The sequence below is a fragment of the Lutjanus erythropterus genome, chromosome 4 (assembly GCF_056507025.1).
Source record: "Lutjanus erythropterus isolate fLutEry1 chromosome 4, fLutEry1.hap2, whole genome shotgun sequence".
In the NCBI taxonomy this organism is placed as follows: Eukaryota; Metazoa; Chordata; class Actinopteri; order Lutjaniformes; family Lutjanidae; genus Lutjanus; species Lutjanus erythropterus.
In genome coordinates, this window is record NC_139320.1 from 12,497,312 (window position 1) to 12,517,303 (window position 19,992).

The 19,992-nt window shown below is 40.6% G+C and overlaps 1 protein-coding gene across 2 annotated transcripts; it reads right to left on the bottom strand.

Annotated features, from left to right (window-relative positions):
* Window positions 1-252: 252 nt before the first annotated feature.
* On the bottom strand, window positions 253-16,352 carry ccdc92ba (coiled-coil domain containing 92Ba). Of its 2 annotated transcripts, none has more exons than XM_084716998.1 (4): window positions 15,976-16,352; window positions 15,473-15,613; window positions 6,848-6,895; window positions 253-1,552 (listed from the first exon to the last, which is right to left on the bottom strand). In XM_084716998.1, the coding sequence occupies exons 1-4, from the start codon at window positions 16,115-16,117 to the stop codon at window positions 828-830; spliced, it is 1,056 nt and encodes a 351-aa protein (XP_084573124.1). In that variant the 5' UTR covers window positions 16,118-16,352; the 3' UTR covers window positions 253-827. The 2 variants fall into 2 exon arrangements, with proteins under 2 accessions (XP_084573124.1, XP_084573123.1); XM_084716997.1 differs by having other exon boundaries at window positions 15,955-16,094.
* Between the last annotated feature and the right edge of the window lie 3,640 nt (window positions 16,353-19,992).

The window sequence follows — 19,992 nt, forward strand, 5'->3', positions numbered from 1 at the left end:
CTGTGTGGTTAGTAGAATTCAAATTGTGATCTATTTTTACCTCAAAGGATGTTTTCAGTAACGTTTGTCAGCAGGGTAAAATCTACTAGAGAAACTTGGAGAAACAGTCCTTGGAGAGGATCCAAATCACAGGCTGGACACATTATTTTTCATTCTTGTTAACAGTTTGAGATAGGTCAATTGTAACTCAGCTGTCTATGGCAAAATTAAGTGAATTTGTTGCACATGGATTAAAAATCTGACAAAAATCTATTGCTATTAGTTAAGGTTTTCCAAATTAAATATGGGAAAACACATCCTTCCTATCTATGTTTTTCCACATGGAGGACTCACATAGACGTGCACACACCACTTCAGACATTTTCAGCTGTGACTCAGTCAGGGGCCACACAAACATTTGGTCACATGGTTGATTTATGGTCGGCCTTGAAAGGTCACAGTTGGTTGGGGCACACACCAGGCCTCCTGGTCCATCTAAAATGGCTGCTACCATAGACAAACTCACTGCCACTATAAATCCAAAAAGGGGTTGCTTTGAAATAAGGCCCCACAGTTTGCTGAGCATGTGACACCAGTGTAAACAGATATCTAACTTCACTTCTAACCGACTTAAAGTGACACTTACTGAGTTTTGCTTTGCAAGTTATTTAAGGTTATATCAAAGTCCATATTAGAAAAGTGTCTACAATAAGTGTTAATATAATTCAATTGCTAAAACCAGTCTCAGTATCAATTCAGTCAAGGTGCAGAACAACAGTTAACAGCATTAACAGTCTGACAGAAGATAATCATAAAACTGCAGTTAAAAGCACAGGTCACAGTAGTCACTAATCTGCCTTCGTCTCAGCAGCAGGCGGTGCTGCAGCTGAAGACACCAGTCTGGCAGCTTCATCCTGGGGCTCCACTGGCCCCTCCCCACCTCCATCCTCCTCCTCCTCCTCCTCCTTCTCCAGGCCCAGTGGAGGCTGTCTTTGTGCCACAGTGTGCCTGGAGCGAGCCCTGTGCCTTCGAGGGTGGAGGAAGAGCGCAGGGTCCGGCATCGCTGTGGGCTCTGCCGGCCCCATCACCTTCTCTATGGGCACACACTCTCGGGCACGCTCCACTCTCGAAGACGCCCGAGCACTTTTACGCTTGGGTTTAACCACTGGAGAGGAAGGGGAGGCTCCTGACAGCATCTGCGGAGAAACGGAGTTCTGCTCGGCACCGTACTGGGCCCCCTGACTGTTGGCTCTGGCGAGGAGTCCCTGCCTCTGCTGCATCCGCTGGTGGTGCAGTTTCTGCCGTGCGGCATGCAGCTGGAAGGAGAGGTATGCTGCTGCCTCGGTTTGTTTCTGCAGCTCCGTGTTGAGGATGGTGGAGCAGTGGCTGCGGCGTTTGAGCTCCTCCAGGAAATGGCGCTCCTTTTCCTTAAGATTAGCTCTGAGGGCTCCTACCAAAGCCCCTTTGTGACTCAGCTCTTTACGAAGCTCTCCTAAGGTGCAATCCCGTTCAGCCAGATGGTTCTCCAGGTGCCGACACCTGGCCTCCAGGACCTCCTCTTCCTCCTGTAACTCTGATATAGATGGACAAGGAACACAAGTGTTAATTATAAACATACCTGTAGGGGTTAAAAGGATAGTTAAGATATTATGTACAGTAGGGCTGTATGAGGTTCTTATCCATAGCCAGTATATTAGCTACAGTATATACAGTATATCAGCACACCCCTAGTTAGACGAAACAAAGAGGGACGCATTCATGGAAGTTAAGTAGTGAACCGCTGTGGACAGGGTCAGCCACAAAAGGTATTTCAATCACTTAAAAAGGTCCATCCAAAAAGATCAATGGCAGTTTAAGGGAATGCAATATATAGAATATTTTCACCACTTTACTTTGCTGTCAGACAGAATTTTCCAGCGGTGAAACACCATTATTCAAGCCAAATATTGCTCCCTCCGAACCTACCAAATCCATAGGCAAAATCAGTATTTTTACCTTGCACAACACAGAAGGTTACTGATCTACACTGCCTCAGTCTGGTTTTTTTGTATTATTGTGTAACTTGGGTGACTTAAAAGGATAGTTTGAATTCACCAAAGTCACTCAATAACACAAACAAACTACCAGACTGAAGCAGTGGTAGACCAGCAACTCCCACGTTCTGCAAGTTGAAATGACTAATTTCGCCTACTGAGTTGGGTTGGTTTAGAGAGAGATTGAAAGAGAGAGTGATACATGGGTTATTTAAAGGCGGTGTCCCGTCAGAAAAGGCGGTCCGATGGCAATGTAAAGTCTAAATATAGAGCACACTTAGACTGATAGTGATTTTTTTAGGTGGACCTTTTTTAAGTGGATAAAGTAGGTTTTGTTGCTGATTCTATCCATGGCTCGGCTTCCGTGCTGATGCCGCTCTCTGCTACTCCAAACTAGGGACGTGCCAACCAGCATCTACTGCAGGTAATACACTGACTATCAATAACTCCACTGAAAATAATCTGAACTTTATCTTTAAAATTCAGTTTTTCTACATGCTACATAGTGTAGCTGCATACAAAGACGTTTGCAATTCACAAAAATAAGTAAAATAATCTGAGTGCTTTTTAACAACTTAATACGGTATTAAACAAAAGCAGCACACACCACACACAGCAACAACACAGTTATATACATGGTGTGCATTACCATAGAGGCAGTGTACTTATCTCGCCTCTGTAAGCAAGTTGAGCCTTTGTTGGGCCATACCAGCTGTAATCCACAGCACATATGACACATAGAGGCACAACTCACAGATTGTCCAGATCACATTGAGGCTGTGATCCCCTCAGTTAAACAGATATGAAAGTAGTTAAAGGGACCAGGTCTGAGTATTTGGAAAACCACTGGTCTGATGAGGATAATCTGTGAGCTGGTAAATGGTTCAGTATGGTGGCTTTAGAGCTGGTCGAGACAGACGCTGGAGATGACACGTATGACAGAGGTATTCAACTGGCTGTACTAGAGCTGGGAAATATATCAAGGTTTATTCTTTATCACTGAGTTTAAGTGTATTTTAGGATTAGTTTTTAAGAGAGATTTACACACGACACACAGATGTTTCTTCTACAGTCAAATTTCTTCCAGCATTTTTTCAGAAATACTTCAAATTTAGACTTAGCATTGCAGATTGTGTAATTTTCTATACCTGAACAAATATCCCAATATGTAAGGGATGGAAATAAAAAATATGAACCCTGCTTAAAACAAATTCAGTTTAATACAAGAGCACTACAATAAACATGCTTGTTGATGTTTTAACTGCCTGGTTTGTCTGACCAACAGTCCAAACTTCAAAGATACACAACTTACATTAATATGAAACAGAAAAAGAGCAGCAACTCTTCGCATTAGGAAGCTGGAAGCTGCATTTTTTACTTGAATGATTGATCAGTCATCCATATTGACTCTCCTTTACTGCTTTGAGCAAGACACATTTATTCTGCTGTAAACAACTTATAATGTGTGTCTTTTGGTTTCTTTTTTCTATTGGTCTCTGGTTGAAAATGTTGCACCTTTATAAGGCTTGCAGAGGAACCTGTTTAGTATGTTTCCATATTAAATGATTAAAGCCTATAAGTCTGATGGTGGTTACAGAGACCCTATTGAGTTTTCCTCCTATTATGCAACATTTATTGTATATATATTAAATGTTTTTCAACAGTTGTTTTATGGATGTTTACTGGTGTTATCTGTTGCTGTTGAATCAGACAATTTATGATAGATGGACGAAAATACACAGAAAAGACATCATGCATGACAGACATAACACAATGAAACGGACATAACAAGGTGACACAGACATAGAGGTAGACTCGGCTGAGGAGAAAAGGTGAGGTTCAGCTGGCTTTGCACAAAAACAGATGGTAGAAATGATTTTCAGAGGGCAACTTATTACTTTTATACTTTGAGTACATTTCAGAGCCTGTACTTTTTCACCTTTACTTGAGAAAAGTTGAATCAGTTGAAGTATCTGTACTTACTACTGTACTGTGCTACTTGAGTGCAGTACATTAAAATACAGTGCTCTTGCCACCTCTGCTCATCATGTGACTGTATCATTTGCATATAAAATGGCATAGTGCAGTGTCACTCTAGTCTGATGAAGAGCAGCTACGCTTAAAACACTCACTGCAGTGCACTGAATAAATAAGTGGATACTGGATAAACATATTTGCTCTTTTGGCTCTGTTCTCTTGTGGTTTGGATGTATGTGCATAATCCTACATGTGCACCACAGGTTCATAACACGCTGCACATAAAGCTAGTCCTTGAAATCTGATACATTCTCACCTCAAAACAGTCCACTGGCTAAATTCTATATTATCAGCTAGTGCTGATATAGGCATTGTTCCCAAGAGATAAAACAGATTAGGGCCTCCCCTCCACATGAACTTCAACCTCTCTGCCAAGGTCAGCTTTCACGCAGCATACTGCTTCTTCTTCTGTTTTTTTTTTTGCTTCTGTAGACAACCTTTGTGCTCTTTCATTCCGGTAAAATTCCCCAGAGGAGAGGGAGGTATGGATGAAAAGTGAGTGCAGCAACCTCAGGGCTGACTGAGCTGGAGCTTGCCAGAGGAGAAGGAGATTACATCCACAGAGGCCAGCACCGATGTCTCCACCCATAGAAATAGGTCAGGTTTGCTGGGTAGGAGAATCCCGATGGGCGGTGGGAGGTTTGGTGAGTCCTGGAGGTGAAGCTATAAAGCCGGCTTTCCGTATTAGGCTTAAATGTAATAGGGTGCTTCAAACATTGATAAAAGCTTTTGGGTTTGAGGTCTTATTTCTTTATCATCTACTTTTTCCCCTTGCTCTAGCTTTCTCTCTAGTCAGTCGTCTTTTTTGCATTATTTTTTTGTCTGTACGACTTCTCTTTCATCCCTAAGTCCTTTTTCATCTGTGATTTTCTTTTTCTAATATCCCTTTCCTTCCTTCTATTTCCTCGATCCCCTCTCTCCCAGGATGGATCCTTTGAGGACTGATCAGTCTCAGGTTTTCTGTCGCCCATCGCCACACCCAGGTTGAGCTCATATGCTAACTATAGACTACAGTACCTAATGTAATCTTAATACCCGTCTATACCCCAAACCCCTCCTCCTCCGTGTCTGCAGCTGACTGCATCCCGCCGCCTTGTCTTTTCCCTTAATCGCACTCCTTGCTACCTCTCATTACCTCTTTCCTTCCACCTCTTCCTCTCTCTCTTTTTTTCCTGGCGCTACGTCTCTCGTGTTCTCAGCAAAGTCTGTAAGTGGACACCTCCGCTGGGACGACTGAGGGAAAAACGAGAGCAGCAAAAGAAAAAGAGGATGGATCAATTTGTCAGGGTGGGAGGAGAACAGAGGGCTGTACTGTATTGATGGATTGGGGGATAACCTGTCCTGGAAAAGGAGATGGGGGTCTAATGACTAAGTAATGCAGCCAAGCACGGCTCCCTGTTTAATTCTCTACAAGCACTCACACACATTCACACCGCCTTTTGACTTCTCTGTCTCTGCTCTGTCTTTAATTCACTGTGACAAAATGGTGCCTATCTCTGCATCCCTGCATCCAGACGCCACAAATGGTCCTGCAAACGTCAGCTATGAGCCAAATATGTCGAGGCGTGCTGTCTTTGCAGTATCTTCGCAAGGAGCGTGGTCCCACACACAGCTGTGACCAAGTCTTTTCAAACAGAAAGATTACACACACAGTTAAGAGCTAATAGACACACACAGGGAAACACGGACGCACTTTGCACCCCTGATCCGGCCTGTGTATGGTCTGGAGGCCCAGAGGAATGGGTGACAAGAGGGAGGAGGGTGGCTGACAGAGATCTGTCCCCCGGGAGATGGAGGATGGGCAGAGAGGGACACCAGGAATACAGTTATGGTGGACATCAAGAATGGATGCTAATATTTTTATCAGCTCAAGCCCCTAAATTTGGCAGCCAAGATATATTTTTGGTGGCCCAAATGTAAATTTATGTAAAAGCAATGAAGAAAAGGGAATTTAGAAATAACTTAACACAGCCTTTCTTAACTGTGACACTTGTGCTGTCCACTTTTCTTATGAACTGACACTTCCTATTTAGTTGGTATGCTCCATATAACGATGCTGTGAGTCCTCAGCAGTGGCCATTGGTTCGACTCCCATGTGTGGCCCTTTGCTGCATGTTACCCCCCCCCCACTCTCTCACCTCTCAAAAGTCAAAAAACAAAAGTCAACTTCCTACTTTCCCATGTAAAGAAATACAATGGCAAGGCTTTTCTATGCTGAAAACAAACCAAACTTTGAAGATAGTTAAAGAAAGTTGCTGAGTGAACTGTAAAAGTTTCATATAGTCACATCTGTGATGTGATGTGGTGTTTCCTGAAGGCATTGTTTCTGATGAAAAACAAGCTAGACTTCTCAGCTAGTTGAGCAAACTGGTGGCACACACGACAGTACATTTCATCCATAGATGTGTCATATTCTAGCTGCTTGAACTCCTGCTTCCATTCACTCCTAAATGTTGGATGCCATTTTGTTTTGTTTTTTGTGTTTCTAGTGTTTCTAGTTCTTGTGTAAGGATCACACAAGCAGTTTGAGTAGTCTTAATAAACGTAGACTTCAGTTGCCCTAACATATTGTTAGATAGCTGATTTTGTAGAGTGTTGACCTATAAGGTGCAAAGGAATCAGGATGTTTGTGTAACTGTGACGTGTTGGTGACAGTTCACAGGATGGGGTTGTTGAACCTGGGACATGTGTCATTTTTTCATGAAGAAGGAGAGCTGATTCACAAAGGAGTTGAGCAAGTAAGAGAAACAGATGCATGAAGAAGGATGTGAGCACTGAGAGATTTTTTTTTAACAAACCTATTTGGCTTCTGCCTGGAGGCTTCACCTTCAGCTCACTTGTCAACTCTGTAAACCACAAGAGACAGACAAAAAAGCAGAAGAGAGCAGTTAAAGAGACAGAAATATAAAAAAAAACACATGAAAACATATTGTTAGAGCTTCGGTGTAGATGCTTAATGGTGCTGAAATGTCTTATTAAGACTGTGTGCTGACATTTTCTGTTTGCTGTTGCTGGTGAGCATAACAGATGCTCGGTGCAGTTTTCCAGCACATTTTCAGTGAACTCATACATAATGTATGAAGCTAAATCTGAAACTTTACATCAAAGACTGTGTCACAGACTTGGCCAATAATGTTACATTGCTTGTCACAGTGTGACAGGGAAAAAAGTCCTTTACTGTAACCTCAATAAGACATATTAGCATTATTAGCATTTCTCAGTGAAATCAATATCCACTTAAATAAAATATACTGGCTGTGCAATCTGTTTCAAGAGGAAATGCAAACCAAACAAATAGGAAATGCTTGCCTTTAAGAAATGTAAGCAGAGCTGCATTAAAACATTGATCTGATGTAGCTTTACCCTGGTTGTGGCAGATTTTAGACATTTTCACAGCTTTATTTCACACTTTCACACTTCACCCTGTGCAGACAGATGGATTATGAAGGTGATATATGATTTTATAAGGAGAACTGCTTAATAGAGAGGCTCTCGAGTGATTTTTTTTTATCACATTTGTATAAAGGAGGTTGACTTTCTGCTGTGTATTGTGTAGTTTGTATTTCTTCTGAATAATATTAGACTGTGTCAAATTATAGATGGCTTTTATCCCTTGCATTAGAGGACGGCTTTTGCATCCATTATGTCTGCCATATGTACGCCATAAAAACACAGACAGACAGTAGACTCTGGACACTCAGCAACTTGCCTGTCTGAATTTTATTGGACAATAAAACACTTTTGATCACAAACAACTTATTTTTTGCAGTGTAGGAAGAAGTTGTTGAGCTGAATGGTGTTACTGGGGGATACTTCACCAACATGATTAGGATTATCCAAATATTATGTGACGTGATGTCTGGCACGCAGGCATTTTTAGATACTGGATGGATTATATCTTGTGTCAGTGCAACACAGCAGCTAATGGTTTCTGTCTTTGAGAGGATAATGTATCAGACTGGTTATTAGCAGTGTTGGATTTTTTTTCACTGATAAAAATATTTCGGCTTGGAGTCTCTTGTGGGGGTCAGACTGCTGGTCGTGTCTGGCCTGTCAGTCATTTTGATGGTAATTCAGAGAGGCCTGCCTGCAGATAAATATCCACATTCAGCTTTCAGCACACACTCAAGCTGAAACGTGTGTGTGTGTGTGTGTGTGTGTGTGTGTGTGTGTGTGTGTGAGTGTGAGTGTGTGTGTGTGTGCACGGCTCCAGTAATTTTTAGATGAATTTGTCATAGATTTGGCCTGCTTCAATTTCATCTGGCCAGAAATATGAGTCTGTTCAATGAACCATGGTTGATGATCGTCAGCTAGTTTAAAGGAGAAATCTGTAATATATTTACTGTAATTTATCATAAATTGACCATGATATGTCATCAAAGATTAAAGAAACTTGTTAAGTTGAAATACTCGCTTCTCTGCGTGCATGTCTGATTATGACTCGTGAGAAATCATTAACACATTTGTAGAGGACATAGATGTTTATAACAGTTAAATTGATGTTAAAGGGACAGTTCACCCCCAGACCTCTGGCTTCTAGTGCTATTTATCTATCCATACTGTCTGTTAAAGGGACAGTGAACCCTAAAATCAAAAATACATATTTTACCCTAGCCTGCAGTGCTATTTATCAGGATGATATACAGCAAGCAGGTCATTATTGTAAAATAACCCCTGGCAGGATGATGATGCGAAGCTTCACATCAGGGTCCTGCATCATCCTGTTGGGATTTAGTTCACAATAATGACTTGCTCACTGTATATTATCCCTTACTTAATATGCAGTGTATGGCTCTAAATTGCTATTTGGAAAAATTTATTACATATTGCATATCTATCTAATTCTAAAAAAGGTAAAAGTTTGGGTTGTGGACAAGATATTTGAGGATGTTACCTAGGACTTTGGGAAATAGTTATTGACATTTTTCAATATTTTATCATATTTTATGGACCAAACAACTAATTGGTTAATTGAGAAAATAACTGACAGATTCAGCGATGATGAAAATAATCATTAGTTGCAGCACTGAAAATTAGGAAACTGTAAATAAAATATTTTTTTTGCATTTTGTAATAAACAGAAGAGAGTTTAGTTCAATGTAGAGCACCACATGTGTTCCTAGCCTTTCTTCTCCTCTTGCTCTCCCTGTCACACCCTGTCTCCTTCCCTCTGCAGTCAGCAAAACACGCCCACCCATGCAGCTGGCATGAAGAGGGGAGGACAGAGGGGATGAAGAAAGATAGTAGGGAATAGGAAGGGGGGAAGGAAGGGAGGAAAGAAGGACGGGGGTAATGGAAGAACCCCAGACAGGCAGTTCCAGAAAAACAGACTGTCTGATTGCTGGTTGAGTACTGAACTGACTGCCAATGGTGGCAGACTTCTTGTGGGAGTTTTCTCCTGTTTATCTCCAGCTATTATCCTCATTCACAACTGCCAGAAGCACTTATGAGGTTAATTTAACTGCAGGCAATCGGCTCGAGGAAATATTTCTTGAAACAACAGTCAAACAATGAAAACGAGGAGCTCAGCACATTGCAGCAGCATCCAGAATGTGTGAAGCTTTGTAGGTCAGGCTTATCTCCGACTGCCTCACTGAGCATTCAAGGTTTTTGTTTCATGCCTTGACCTTGAATGTTTGCAAAGATATCTTGAAGGATACACACACACACACCAAATTGATTTGTGTGACACACAATAAACGTGTTACATCAAAGAAAAAAACCCCAAAATTGATTAATGTTGTTGTTGAGAGGAGAGAGAATAAGCGTATAAGCGCCTTTATGCTGATGAGGAAACACTGAGAGTTAAGGACTATAAAAGAGAGGTCAGCAGTAAAAAGACCGAGCTAATATGCACAGCAACATCGTCAGCTCAACCTTGCAGTACCCTTCCAGGCTACACATTAGTGAGCTGGCAGCAAACACCTATCACACCTGCAAACTGCATTAGCCTATCAGCACCTGTCCTCACAGCGAGGCTCCTCATCACCTCATTTTATATCTGTAAACCTTGCAATGTATTAACAGAGAGGAAGACATTCAAGTCAGCTGGCAAGAGGTAATTACAGGAAGGATTTCAGGGAGTTTGTTGTGGGTATTTACAGAAACTGTAATTTGTTTATCACTGACCTTCGATCCATTTATACAGTGTGTTTTTGTTGTGGTTGTTCCAAAGAATTTGCTCCCAAAAATGTAATGCGGCAAGGTTTTTCACAAGGAAACACCCATGTGAACAAAAAGCTATGTATGTACAAAAATAACTGAGAGTCATGATATAAAATGCCTATGTTGTAAGTCAGAATGATGAATGACTTATGAAATTCTCTCAATAAAAAAAAAACATAAATTGCAAAAAAAAAAAAAGAAAAAAGAAAAAGAAAACAAGAAAGTTTGCAATTTTCAGTATCATTTTCTCCCAGTGCAGAAGATTAGCTGCTTGCTCTCCACACTGCTTAAATTTCTTGTTTTTCTGCTAGAAATTATGGACAATGGTTTGTGACAGGGGTTCACAAATATTTCATGCCAAGGCCTCCCAAACAGCACTAGGTTCCAGGTTTTCCCCCACCCTCTCCCCAATTTTCTGAGGTCCACCTGGTGCCCCCCCACTTAGAAAATCATGGATTTTCAACACTTATTATTTTTTCAGTACCACACAACCCACCAACAGCACTAACTTCTTGCTAGTGAATGGAAACCTGGGACTTAACTAAAGCTAAAGCAGGAAGATGTTGCCCTTCTCCATGGGCAACTTTCACAAACTTCTACAGAAAATTGCAGTGCTTGAAACCAAAATCAACCAGTTAGAGGTGAATGTCAAAGTGAATGGACTGCGTGGGACTGACACCACTTTACCGTTGATAAATGTAAAACAGTGGTCAACAGAAACAGCTGGACAGCCTGTCAGGCAGTAAATCTGCAAGTGGAGTTTTCTCCTCAGCTTTCTTGTTGCAAAGCCAAAGAATAATTTCCCTGCGAAATGGGAGGACAAGTGATAGTCAAAACCCAGCGCCCTGAAATCTGCGCCACAACAGGCTGACCTGCTCCACAGAACACCTCATCAATCCCGGTGCTCAGCAGGACACAGCTCTTAACTGGCTCTTGGTGTAGTTGTGGAATTAGACCTAAATTTCAACATCCACATTAAGATTATAAAATCAGCCTACTATCACCTTAAAATCAAGAATTAAAGGACTTTAAAAACCTGCCCATAGTTTTATCTTCAATAGGCTCCACCACTGTAACGATGTCTGTTAAGGTTTCTCTAAAGGTTTTACGAGACAAAGATAAGATAGGATGAAGTAGATATGATAAGATGAATTTCTAAAATTAGTTAGGCTTTGCTTCTGTAATACCACTGGGAACAATCCTATCATAGTTTCTGTAATATGACTCCAGGAGAGTGGATCATATCACACTGGCTTTCTGATTGTCAAAGAATTAACCTTATAACTCTACTGTTGGTTTGGAAAGAATGGTTAAGGTCCACAATATTTCTGATCTGCTGGTCTGTTATGAACTGTTTGGACATCTCAGATCGTCTGGAACAGGTCTGCTTACTGTCCCAGAGTCAAAACTAAACACAGACGAGCAGCATTCAGTTTCAATGCACCACATATCTGAAACAAACAAAGTCTCCTGAAGCTCATTTAGATCAAGACTTCTTTGATTTTTTTTACTCCTATAAATCATACTTAAATGTGTATTTATATCTTGCCTTGTGTATTTCTTTTGCCTTTTATATCTCGCAGTAAAGCATGGTGAATTGCTTTGTTGTTGAAAGGTTCTATAGGCTACAAATAAACTAACCTTGCCTTGCATACTGGAAATCCACAGGGATGCATAGCGGCCATTTGATCTTACTTTGCCTTTAAAAAAACAGACATTTGCCTGCAAAACCTTTTAACAGATTTTCACCCTGGCATGGGAGCATCATAAGAAGCTTTAAAGTTGCTCGGCAGAAAGAGATGTGTGTTTTTAGAGAGTGTGGTATAATAATGTCCCTGCATATGCAGTCCCTCAGAAACCTCTGAGGAATGTGGAAATGAAAGGCCGCATTATAGGAAGACACAAGCCAGAGAACAGATTAATGACTCCAGCAGCTGCAGGATGAAGATTTACATTTGTGTTGATGAGATCTAAGGAAGGAATATGTTTGTTTGGTGCCACTGAGAAAATGCGGTGAAGCTCTCCAGAGACTTCTCTATTGGCTAAATTATTTTTATCATTAACACTATTGTCTTTCTGAGGGTTTGGCCACATGTTGTCCTGTTTTCTTGGAGCTGATGGTTGACAAAAATATAACTTTACATGGATAGTTTGGATTATTTCATGTGGGGTTGTATGAGATATTTATCGACTGTCAGTTTATTAGCTACAGTGGAGGGTGGTTGGCACACACCCAGTTAGGAGAAGCAGAGAGGGGTACCAGTGTGGAAGCTAAGCAATGGACTGCTGTGGACAGGGTCAGCAGCAAAACATATTTTAGCCATCTACACAAATATACTCCTAAAAAAATCAGTTTGAGTGTAGGTTATAACTGAGAATATTTTCACCGCTTTACTTTGCTGTCAGACAGTCTTTTCTGATGGGAAACTGCTAAATATTGCTCTCCTCCAAGCCAACCAAACTCCAAAAGCAAAATCAGTCATTTTACCTCACAGACCACAGGAGCTGCCGGTCTACAGCTGCATTGATTGGTTAGTTTGTTTGTGGTACTGTGTGACTTTGTTTTTTTTTTTTTTTAAAGGACAGATTGGTTCAGTTAAGTTGTTTTGGAGAGAGTGATATTTGGCAATTTCCTGTCAGGAAAGGCTGTCTGATAGCAACATAAAGCAATGAAAATATTTTAAAGCAAACACTTAAATCAACATTGGTTTTTTGGGTGGACCTTATTTAAGTTATTCAGTTCACTGCTTATGTTCCTACACTGGTACTCATCTCTGCTTCTCCAAATTGTGGGCAGCCAACCGCCATGTACTGTAGGTAATAAACTGACTATGGATAAGTACCTGATACAACTGCACATCAAATAATCTGAACTATCCCTTTACTTCAATGTGGACAAAAAATATAAACAATATGTAACAGTAGCATTTGGGCTGCCCTTTGCGCTCACAGTGGGAGACCCCGTGGAGACAAGAGACGGAGGAGGAGAGGACGAGTAAACAGTAAGAAACACACACTGTCTTTGTTGGTGTGTTAGTCTCTTTCTCTCTGTGGCTGTCAACACCACACACACACACACACATACACACACACACACACACACACACACATACACACACACACACACACACACACACACACACACACACACACACACACACACACAAACACACACACATACTGTGACCACCACCAATAACAGCTTTATTGACCAGATGTGATCGTGCCACACAGCAACAAAGTGATGGAGGGGGTCGTTTTCAACACAACTGGTCACATTGGCTCTAAGCCATCTCAACCTATCTGTCTCTCTTTGTCACACAAACACACACACACACACACACACACATACACACATACACACACACACACACACACACACACAGACAGACAACCCCTTCCCCCCTGATTTCCACTCCTGTATTTGTTAACCACAATCCCGTTCATATGGATTACTAAACTGTGAGATCTATGGATTAACCAGGATGGATATGTTTGAATGCATCTTTCTGAGGATGTATTGTGTGTGTGACAATTAAATGAAATCTGTATGCATTGTGTATTTTGTGTGTGTGTGTGTGTGTGTGTGTGTGTGTGTGTGTGTGTGTGTGTGTGTGTGTGTGTGTGTGTGTGAGTGTGCATGCTTTTTTCCCTGCACATAAGGGGATTCTCCTTCACTCTGCAGACACAAAGCCACCCCCCTAAATCATTAAATATTAATTTAATTTACTTTTTTGACTAGGTTTTAGGGTAAAATTATGACCAGGCTATGGTTAGGGTGAGTGATCGGTGTAGGCATGTAACAATGTTAGTGAAGGATAAGTCAATCCTCCAGGGATTTAACGAAATTAAATAGAACACCCCCACAAGTATAGTAATTTGAACGTGTGTGTGTGTGTGCGTGTGCGTGCGTCCGTGTATATGTTTCCATGTGCACTTGCGTGCTTGATTAAATGGAAGGCATATCCATTAGGCCTGAAACAGGAAATGATGCAATCTACAGGAACTGTAGCATGACATCACCATGTAGTCATTGTCTGGCATTGATTGATGGTGCAGACACACACATTAGAAGGAACAATGAGGCCTGTGAGCACATGTAGATTTAGTGTCTCTACTTGAAATAAATGCACAGAGTGACAAATATATTGGTCATGTGGTTCACCAAATGGATGGGAAATCATTAAAAACAAACTAATTATTTAAGGCTCTGCTTCGATAGAATTGTGAGAATATCTGCAGGCTTGGTGGATTATTAAAAAGTGAAAACACCTCATTAAAAAGGGTCACAGACCTGTCTTCTTTTCAATAATACACCACGTCTGTAATTAAAACTCTTTGTAAATCTTCTCTCTGAGGGTAGGGGGTCAATGAGAGGGTTCCTGACGGATTAATAAAGAACCATTGCAGCAAAAGCAGAGGATCAACCTGACACCTTCACTTATATGTGAGCTCATTAGAAGTAAAATGATTTGTCATTCAAATCGATATAAATGGAATATATGTGATTTTTGGTCTGTTGCTTGGACATGACAAGCTGCTTTAGAACATCTCAGTGAAACAGAGGCATTTTTTCATTACTGAATAGACAGATAAAAAATAATAATAGTTAACTGGTGACAGATCAGTAAATATATCCTTACAGCATATCTATCCATAAAGTATTAATAAATTATTTTAAAACTCTCTAGTCTTTAGTGTTTGTGACATACATATAGTATTATGGCTGCAACTAACATTTCTTTTCATTGTTGATTGATCTGTCGATTATTTTTTTGATTAATTGATTAGTTGTTTGGTCTATAAAACATCAGAAAATGGCAAAAGCATTCATCACTGTTCCCAAAGCCTAAGATGACATCCTCAAACATCTTCTCTCGTCCAAAACCCAAAAATATTCAGTTTATTGTCATAGAGGACTAAAGAAACCAGAAGATATTCACATTTAAGGAGCAGGAATCAGGGAATTTTGACAGCTATTTCTTTTTTAAAAAAATACTCAAACTGATTAATTGGTCATCAAAAAAGTTGCAGATTTATTTAAGAGTTGACAACTAATTGATTTCTCCATTAATCGTTGAGGCTCTGTATGATAGACGCTTGTCGTAAAGAGGAAAAGTAGTTTAAATAAGTCACAAAGTACTTTCCTCAATGCAAAATTTTGGGGTCACATAAAGGTTTCTTGGCCTACACACACACACACACACACACACACACACACACACACAGAGTGACAGCAGCAGCCGTGTGTCACTCACCTGAGCATCGTTTCTGCAGGGAGAGGATCTCCAGGTGGAGGCCGTGGAGTAAAGTGAGGTGTTCCTGCCTGAGAAACACCATGCTCCTCTCCACACTCCCTATCTGTCGAGACAGGCTGCTGTCATCAGCCATGGCTGAGTCTGGAGACACAGAGGGGGGAAATCAGAGGGATCATGAGACTGATAGATCATGTGTTTACTCCACCAGCATCCATCTAACCTTTTCTAACTTCATATTGCTCTGTAAAGCTGAGGCTCCTACTGCTAAATGTCACTTTCTCACAGTGTGAACACTGCTTATGTCAGCCAGAGATGGAAAGAAGGAAGTGCAAGTTGTGTATTGAGGTCAGGAGAGAGCTATAAATAAGGTATTGATGACCAGAGAAATCAACAGAAACCATGCACCTTAAGTCAGGATGCAGCGAGATCAATAACTCAGCCGTTTCATTTGATATTAAGTCGATGCAAATGTCTCTGCTTACCTTTGAATTGATGTTAAGTGCCAAAATCTAATAAATATGATTCGTTATAAAAACGTCCTCCGATCCGAGCATGCTGGCCTCCAGCGCTGGTCCAAATCCTGTCGGCTGCGACGTTCACCCAGAGACATTTTATCCGAGGCTTTAAAGTGCTTTTCAGCTGCATGTGACGCCGTTTGATTAGAGGCGAGATAGCTGCGTAAAAATGCAAAACCGCCGCGATGCATGGCACCGCGCTCCTCTGGCGAAACCGCTCCCTGCTGCAACATCCGCGTCGAGCATCATGAGGAGGAGGATGTGTTCAGATCGGTCGATATGAAAGCCCAGGAGGGAAGTGCGCAGTCCATTTTCTACATGCGCACCTTTCTTCCTCCTCGCCCACCGACTGAGACATCAGGCTGCTGCTGAGGACGGCGGCCGAGCAGCCAAATGATGAAAACAAGCCACCGTGAGCAGAACATCGTACGACAGAGTCAGCAGCTCAGCTGATTGGAGGGACCAGCCCAGATCAGCTGTACGTCGACTCTCTGAACAGGATCAATACAGAGAGCGTGGGAGGAGTACAAAGAAAAACAGACTGCTGTAATAACTCATTGAAAAAAACATAAACTAAAACAAATAACATGGAGGCAGGCCTTTTTTATTTTCAACTTTCTGGAAATTGAACTCTACACAACGTGTTTTGATGGGTGTAATTTAATTTAATTTAATTTCGGCACCATGGACAGAGACAAGCCGCTGCAGTGGTTCTCAACCTACGGCCCGTGGACCAAAAGAGGGCGTCTCAGGAGTTCTACTGTTTAAGAGCTTAACAGTAAGATTCCGGAATTGAAAATCCCATTCATATTCTGCATAAAAGATTTAGCTAATATTAGTCATAATTTCTTACCATGTGATCAAACGATGGTATATGCTCCTGAGACAACACAAGTCTGTATGATATCAACCTTGTTTTGTTTTTTGTTTTTTTTGTTTTTTTAAAATAACACATTTTATTTTCCATGTCATGGAGAAGTACTCACGCTTCATCTAAATAGCTGGGTTCCAGGCTTAAATCTCTTTCTATACGGATTTTCTGAAATGTAAAGGGGGTGAATGAATTGGAAATTCACCTCCAGAACAGGAGCTGCTGAAAAAGTCACTGTGGAGCTTTATTCACAAGGGAAATGGTTGGGGAGAAAGTTCTGCTGACCGTAAGAGCTCAACACACTGTCCTTTAGTGGCATCTGGTGGTGAGTTTGCAGCCTGCAACCAGTTCACCTCACCCTCCCCATTTAAGCTTGAAGGAGAACGTACAATGGCCGCAAAAAACACAAAAGCCCTTTTTTGAGTTTTGCACATTATCAGTGGGCCACGTACCCCCAAAGTAAACCTGGAAGCTAGAAAAGGTGAATCACATTTTAGTGTGCCTTGGAAATAGTTTCTGGCTACTTCCATCGTTTCTGTATTTGGTTGCATTTTCTGTTTTTGCAGCACACTTTTGTATTTGGTTGTATTTCATCTGTGGAAAGGCTGCATGTGCTGTGAAGTTGATGACAATGTTTTCTTAATTTACTTCATGGCTGTTCAAAACTGAGAACGTAGCAGTTGTCAACTGTCCAGCATTACTTGTCTGTTTCCACTATGTGCTGCTTAAAACTTTTGCAGCGACACTGATATGCAATATTCATAATTATTCCTGTATTTAGACTTTGAGCTAAGTCACCCAACTACTCTGTTTACTTTACTACTATTTGCATATAAACCCCAAAATCTTCTACAGTTATCAGACAAATGTACTGGAAAAAAAACAACATTTATTCCTTGATTTTCTTCTATTTATTTATTTTCACGTTAAACAAATAATGTTATTATATAAACATATAAATTGAAGTTTCAATTACAAAACAATCTTTGCTAAAACATGAAAAAATACAACTGTCATATTTACGCTCAAAGACAAAAATCTGTGAAACATGACAGTTTGATGTTCGGAGAAAGCAGATTGTTTTGTTTTCACAACCTCAGTTGGTCTCGGCGGATTCAGTATTCCATGTTTTTTAATTCCTTAATGAAGGGTTTAAGTCCTTGACAGGCTGCACAGTGTCAATAGGCTTCATTGTTATTTCATTTTTTTAATAATTCAAAATTTCACCAATCACCAGAGCAAAACAACAAATCTATAAATGAACAAAACACAGAAATAAAATTGGTAGTATTTGTTGGCTAAAGATAAGGAACCACATGTACTGTGTCTGATGAGGCAGTGTGGCAGTATGGGTTCATAACTGCTGCCACTGTGTGTGGAGAGCAGTGTACAGTAGCCTGTGGCTTTTGGCCAAAGGTCCCTCAGCGTCATAACACCTTCGATATGAGGAGGCATCTTGACTTGGCTGTTACGTTTTATCACAATTCCTAACAGTACACAGCAACTTAATGAACAATTCATACACATGTATAATTCCAATAATATTACAGCCTTATTGAACACACCGTCGTCACAAGTATAAGCTCGCTTGTTAGAAAGAACTTCAATTGTCACCAGTCGTCTTCACTACAACCACACCGTTAAGCTGCCCTACAAATTTAAAGAATCAACATAATAATGCACATTTACATTCACAATAAACATTAAATAAGGGACTTGCTCATGATCTTACAAAAAGGCAATTGGGACTCAGCATAAACAAAAAATTTTTTCCACCAAATCAGTGCCACCTTTAGTGCAGTGATGTCTTGATTTTCTCATGAGCAAAGACTTCAATTTGTGGATCGTGTTTAAACTCGATTTAAGTGCTAACAGCAGAGTCTAAATCTGCAATTTGTGTCTGATGTTTCCCTTCAACTACAGCCGCAATTAGTCAATTTATCTCTTGAAATGGAAAGAAAATTATTTTTCAAGCAAAGATGTCAAACATTTGCTGATTGCAGCTCCTGAAATGTGAGGATTTGCTGCTTTTCTTTGTCATTTATGATAGTAAATGAAGAGTTTTTGGACTGTTGGTTGGACAGAATAATAAAAATAATTTGACAACATCACTTTGGGCTCTGGGAAACTGATGAGCATTTTCCACAATCCTTCTAACGTTCCACAAACTAAACGATTAATCGATTACTTGCGAAAATAATCCGCAGATTAATCAGTAATGAAAATAATCCAGTCAGGTACTGTCTGTTCATGTCTGTTCACTGAACAAGTGTGTGATCTGCTTGGACAGTCTGGCTTTAGGCCTTGAACTCTTTTAAACTGAGATGACTGAGCTTCCCCTTGAGGACATTTGAGTTGTGAAAATATTAGCTGAGGAGACAAACAAAATTAAGACTTAAAGCGGCACAATGCCACGAAACATCATGACTTTCACAATCATATCAGCTTCACTATAATCAACTGTTTCACAACAGGGAAATTCATTTTTAGCACAAATAAGTTACAAATATACACCATTTAACCCCCAAACAATGAATATACACAAAACGACAAAGACAGAAAACAAATGGCCTCAAATTTTTCCATACCATAAAATGACTGTAATGCAGTGAGCAGTAATAGTAGGCAGCCTTGTAGCAGCTGTGTGGATAACAGTTTGCTGTATTCACAGATCTCAGACCTCAGGAGTTTCTCTGTGCTTATTGGCAACTTTGAATAAAAGGCACAGAGCTACAGAGACGTTACAAAATAAAGACATCTCTGGTGTTGTTGTCTGTGTTGAGATCACTGAGGTAATGTCGAGGAGTGTGCTGTCCTCCATTGGCCAAATGAAGAATAACAACTTCTACCTGTCTGAAAACTCCTACTGCAGACTAATACACCATCACGGACCACTGAAGGAAGACATACAAACCATGAAAACATTTAAGTCACTTTGTACTTCAACACTCCCTAGTGTCACTGAGCTTGTTTTGTTTGCCTGTCATTTTACAGGTTTCAAGTGTACTAGGGCTGGATATTGGCGCTAGATAACCTTATCGACCAAAATAACCCAGTACCAAGTAGTATCCACCTTTTCCAGTCAAACAATACCTGCATTTTTAACTTTTGTACCCAGATCTAGAAAATATGGT

Coding starts and splice junctions, on each gene's coding strand:
- ccdc92ba (XM_084716998.1), bottom strand. CDS start 16,117: ATGCAGCTGAAAAGCACTTTAAAGCCTCGGATAAAATGTCTCTGGGTG. Junction 15,614..15,975: donor ATCATATTTATTAGATTTTG/GCACTTAACATC, acceptor CTGTGTCTCCAG/ACTCAGCCATGGCTGATGAC. Junction 6,896..15,472: donor CCTGCAGAAACGATGCTCAG/GTGAGTGACACA, acceptor TGTGGTTTACAG/AGTTGACAAGTGAGCTGAAG.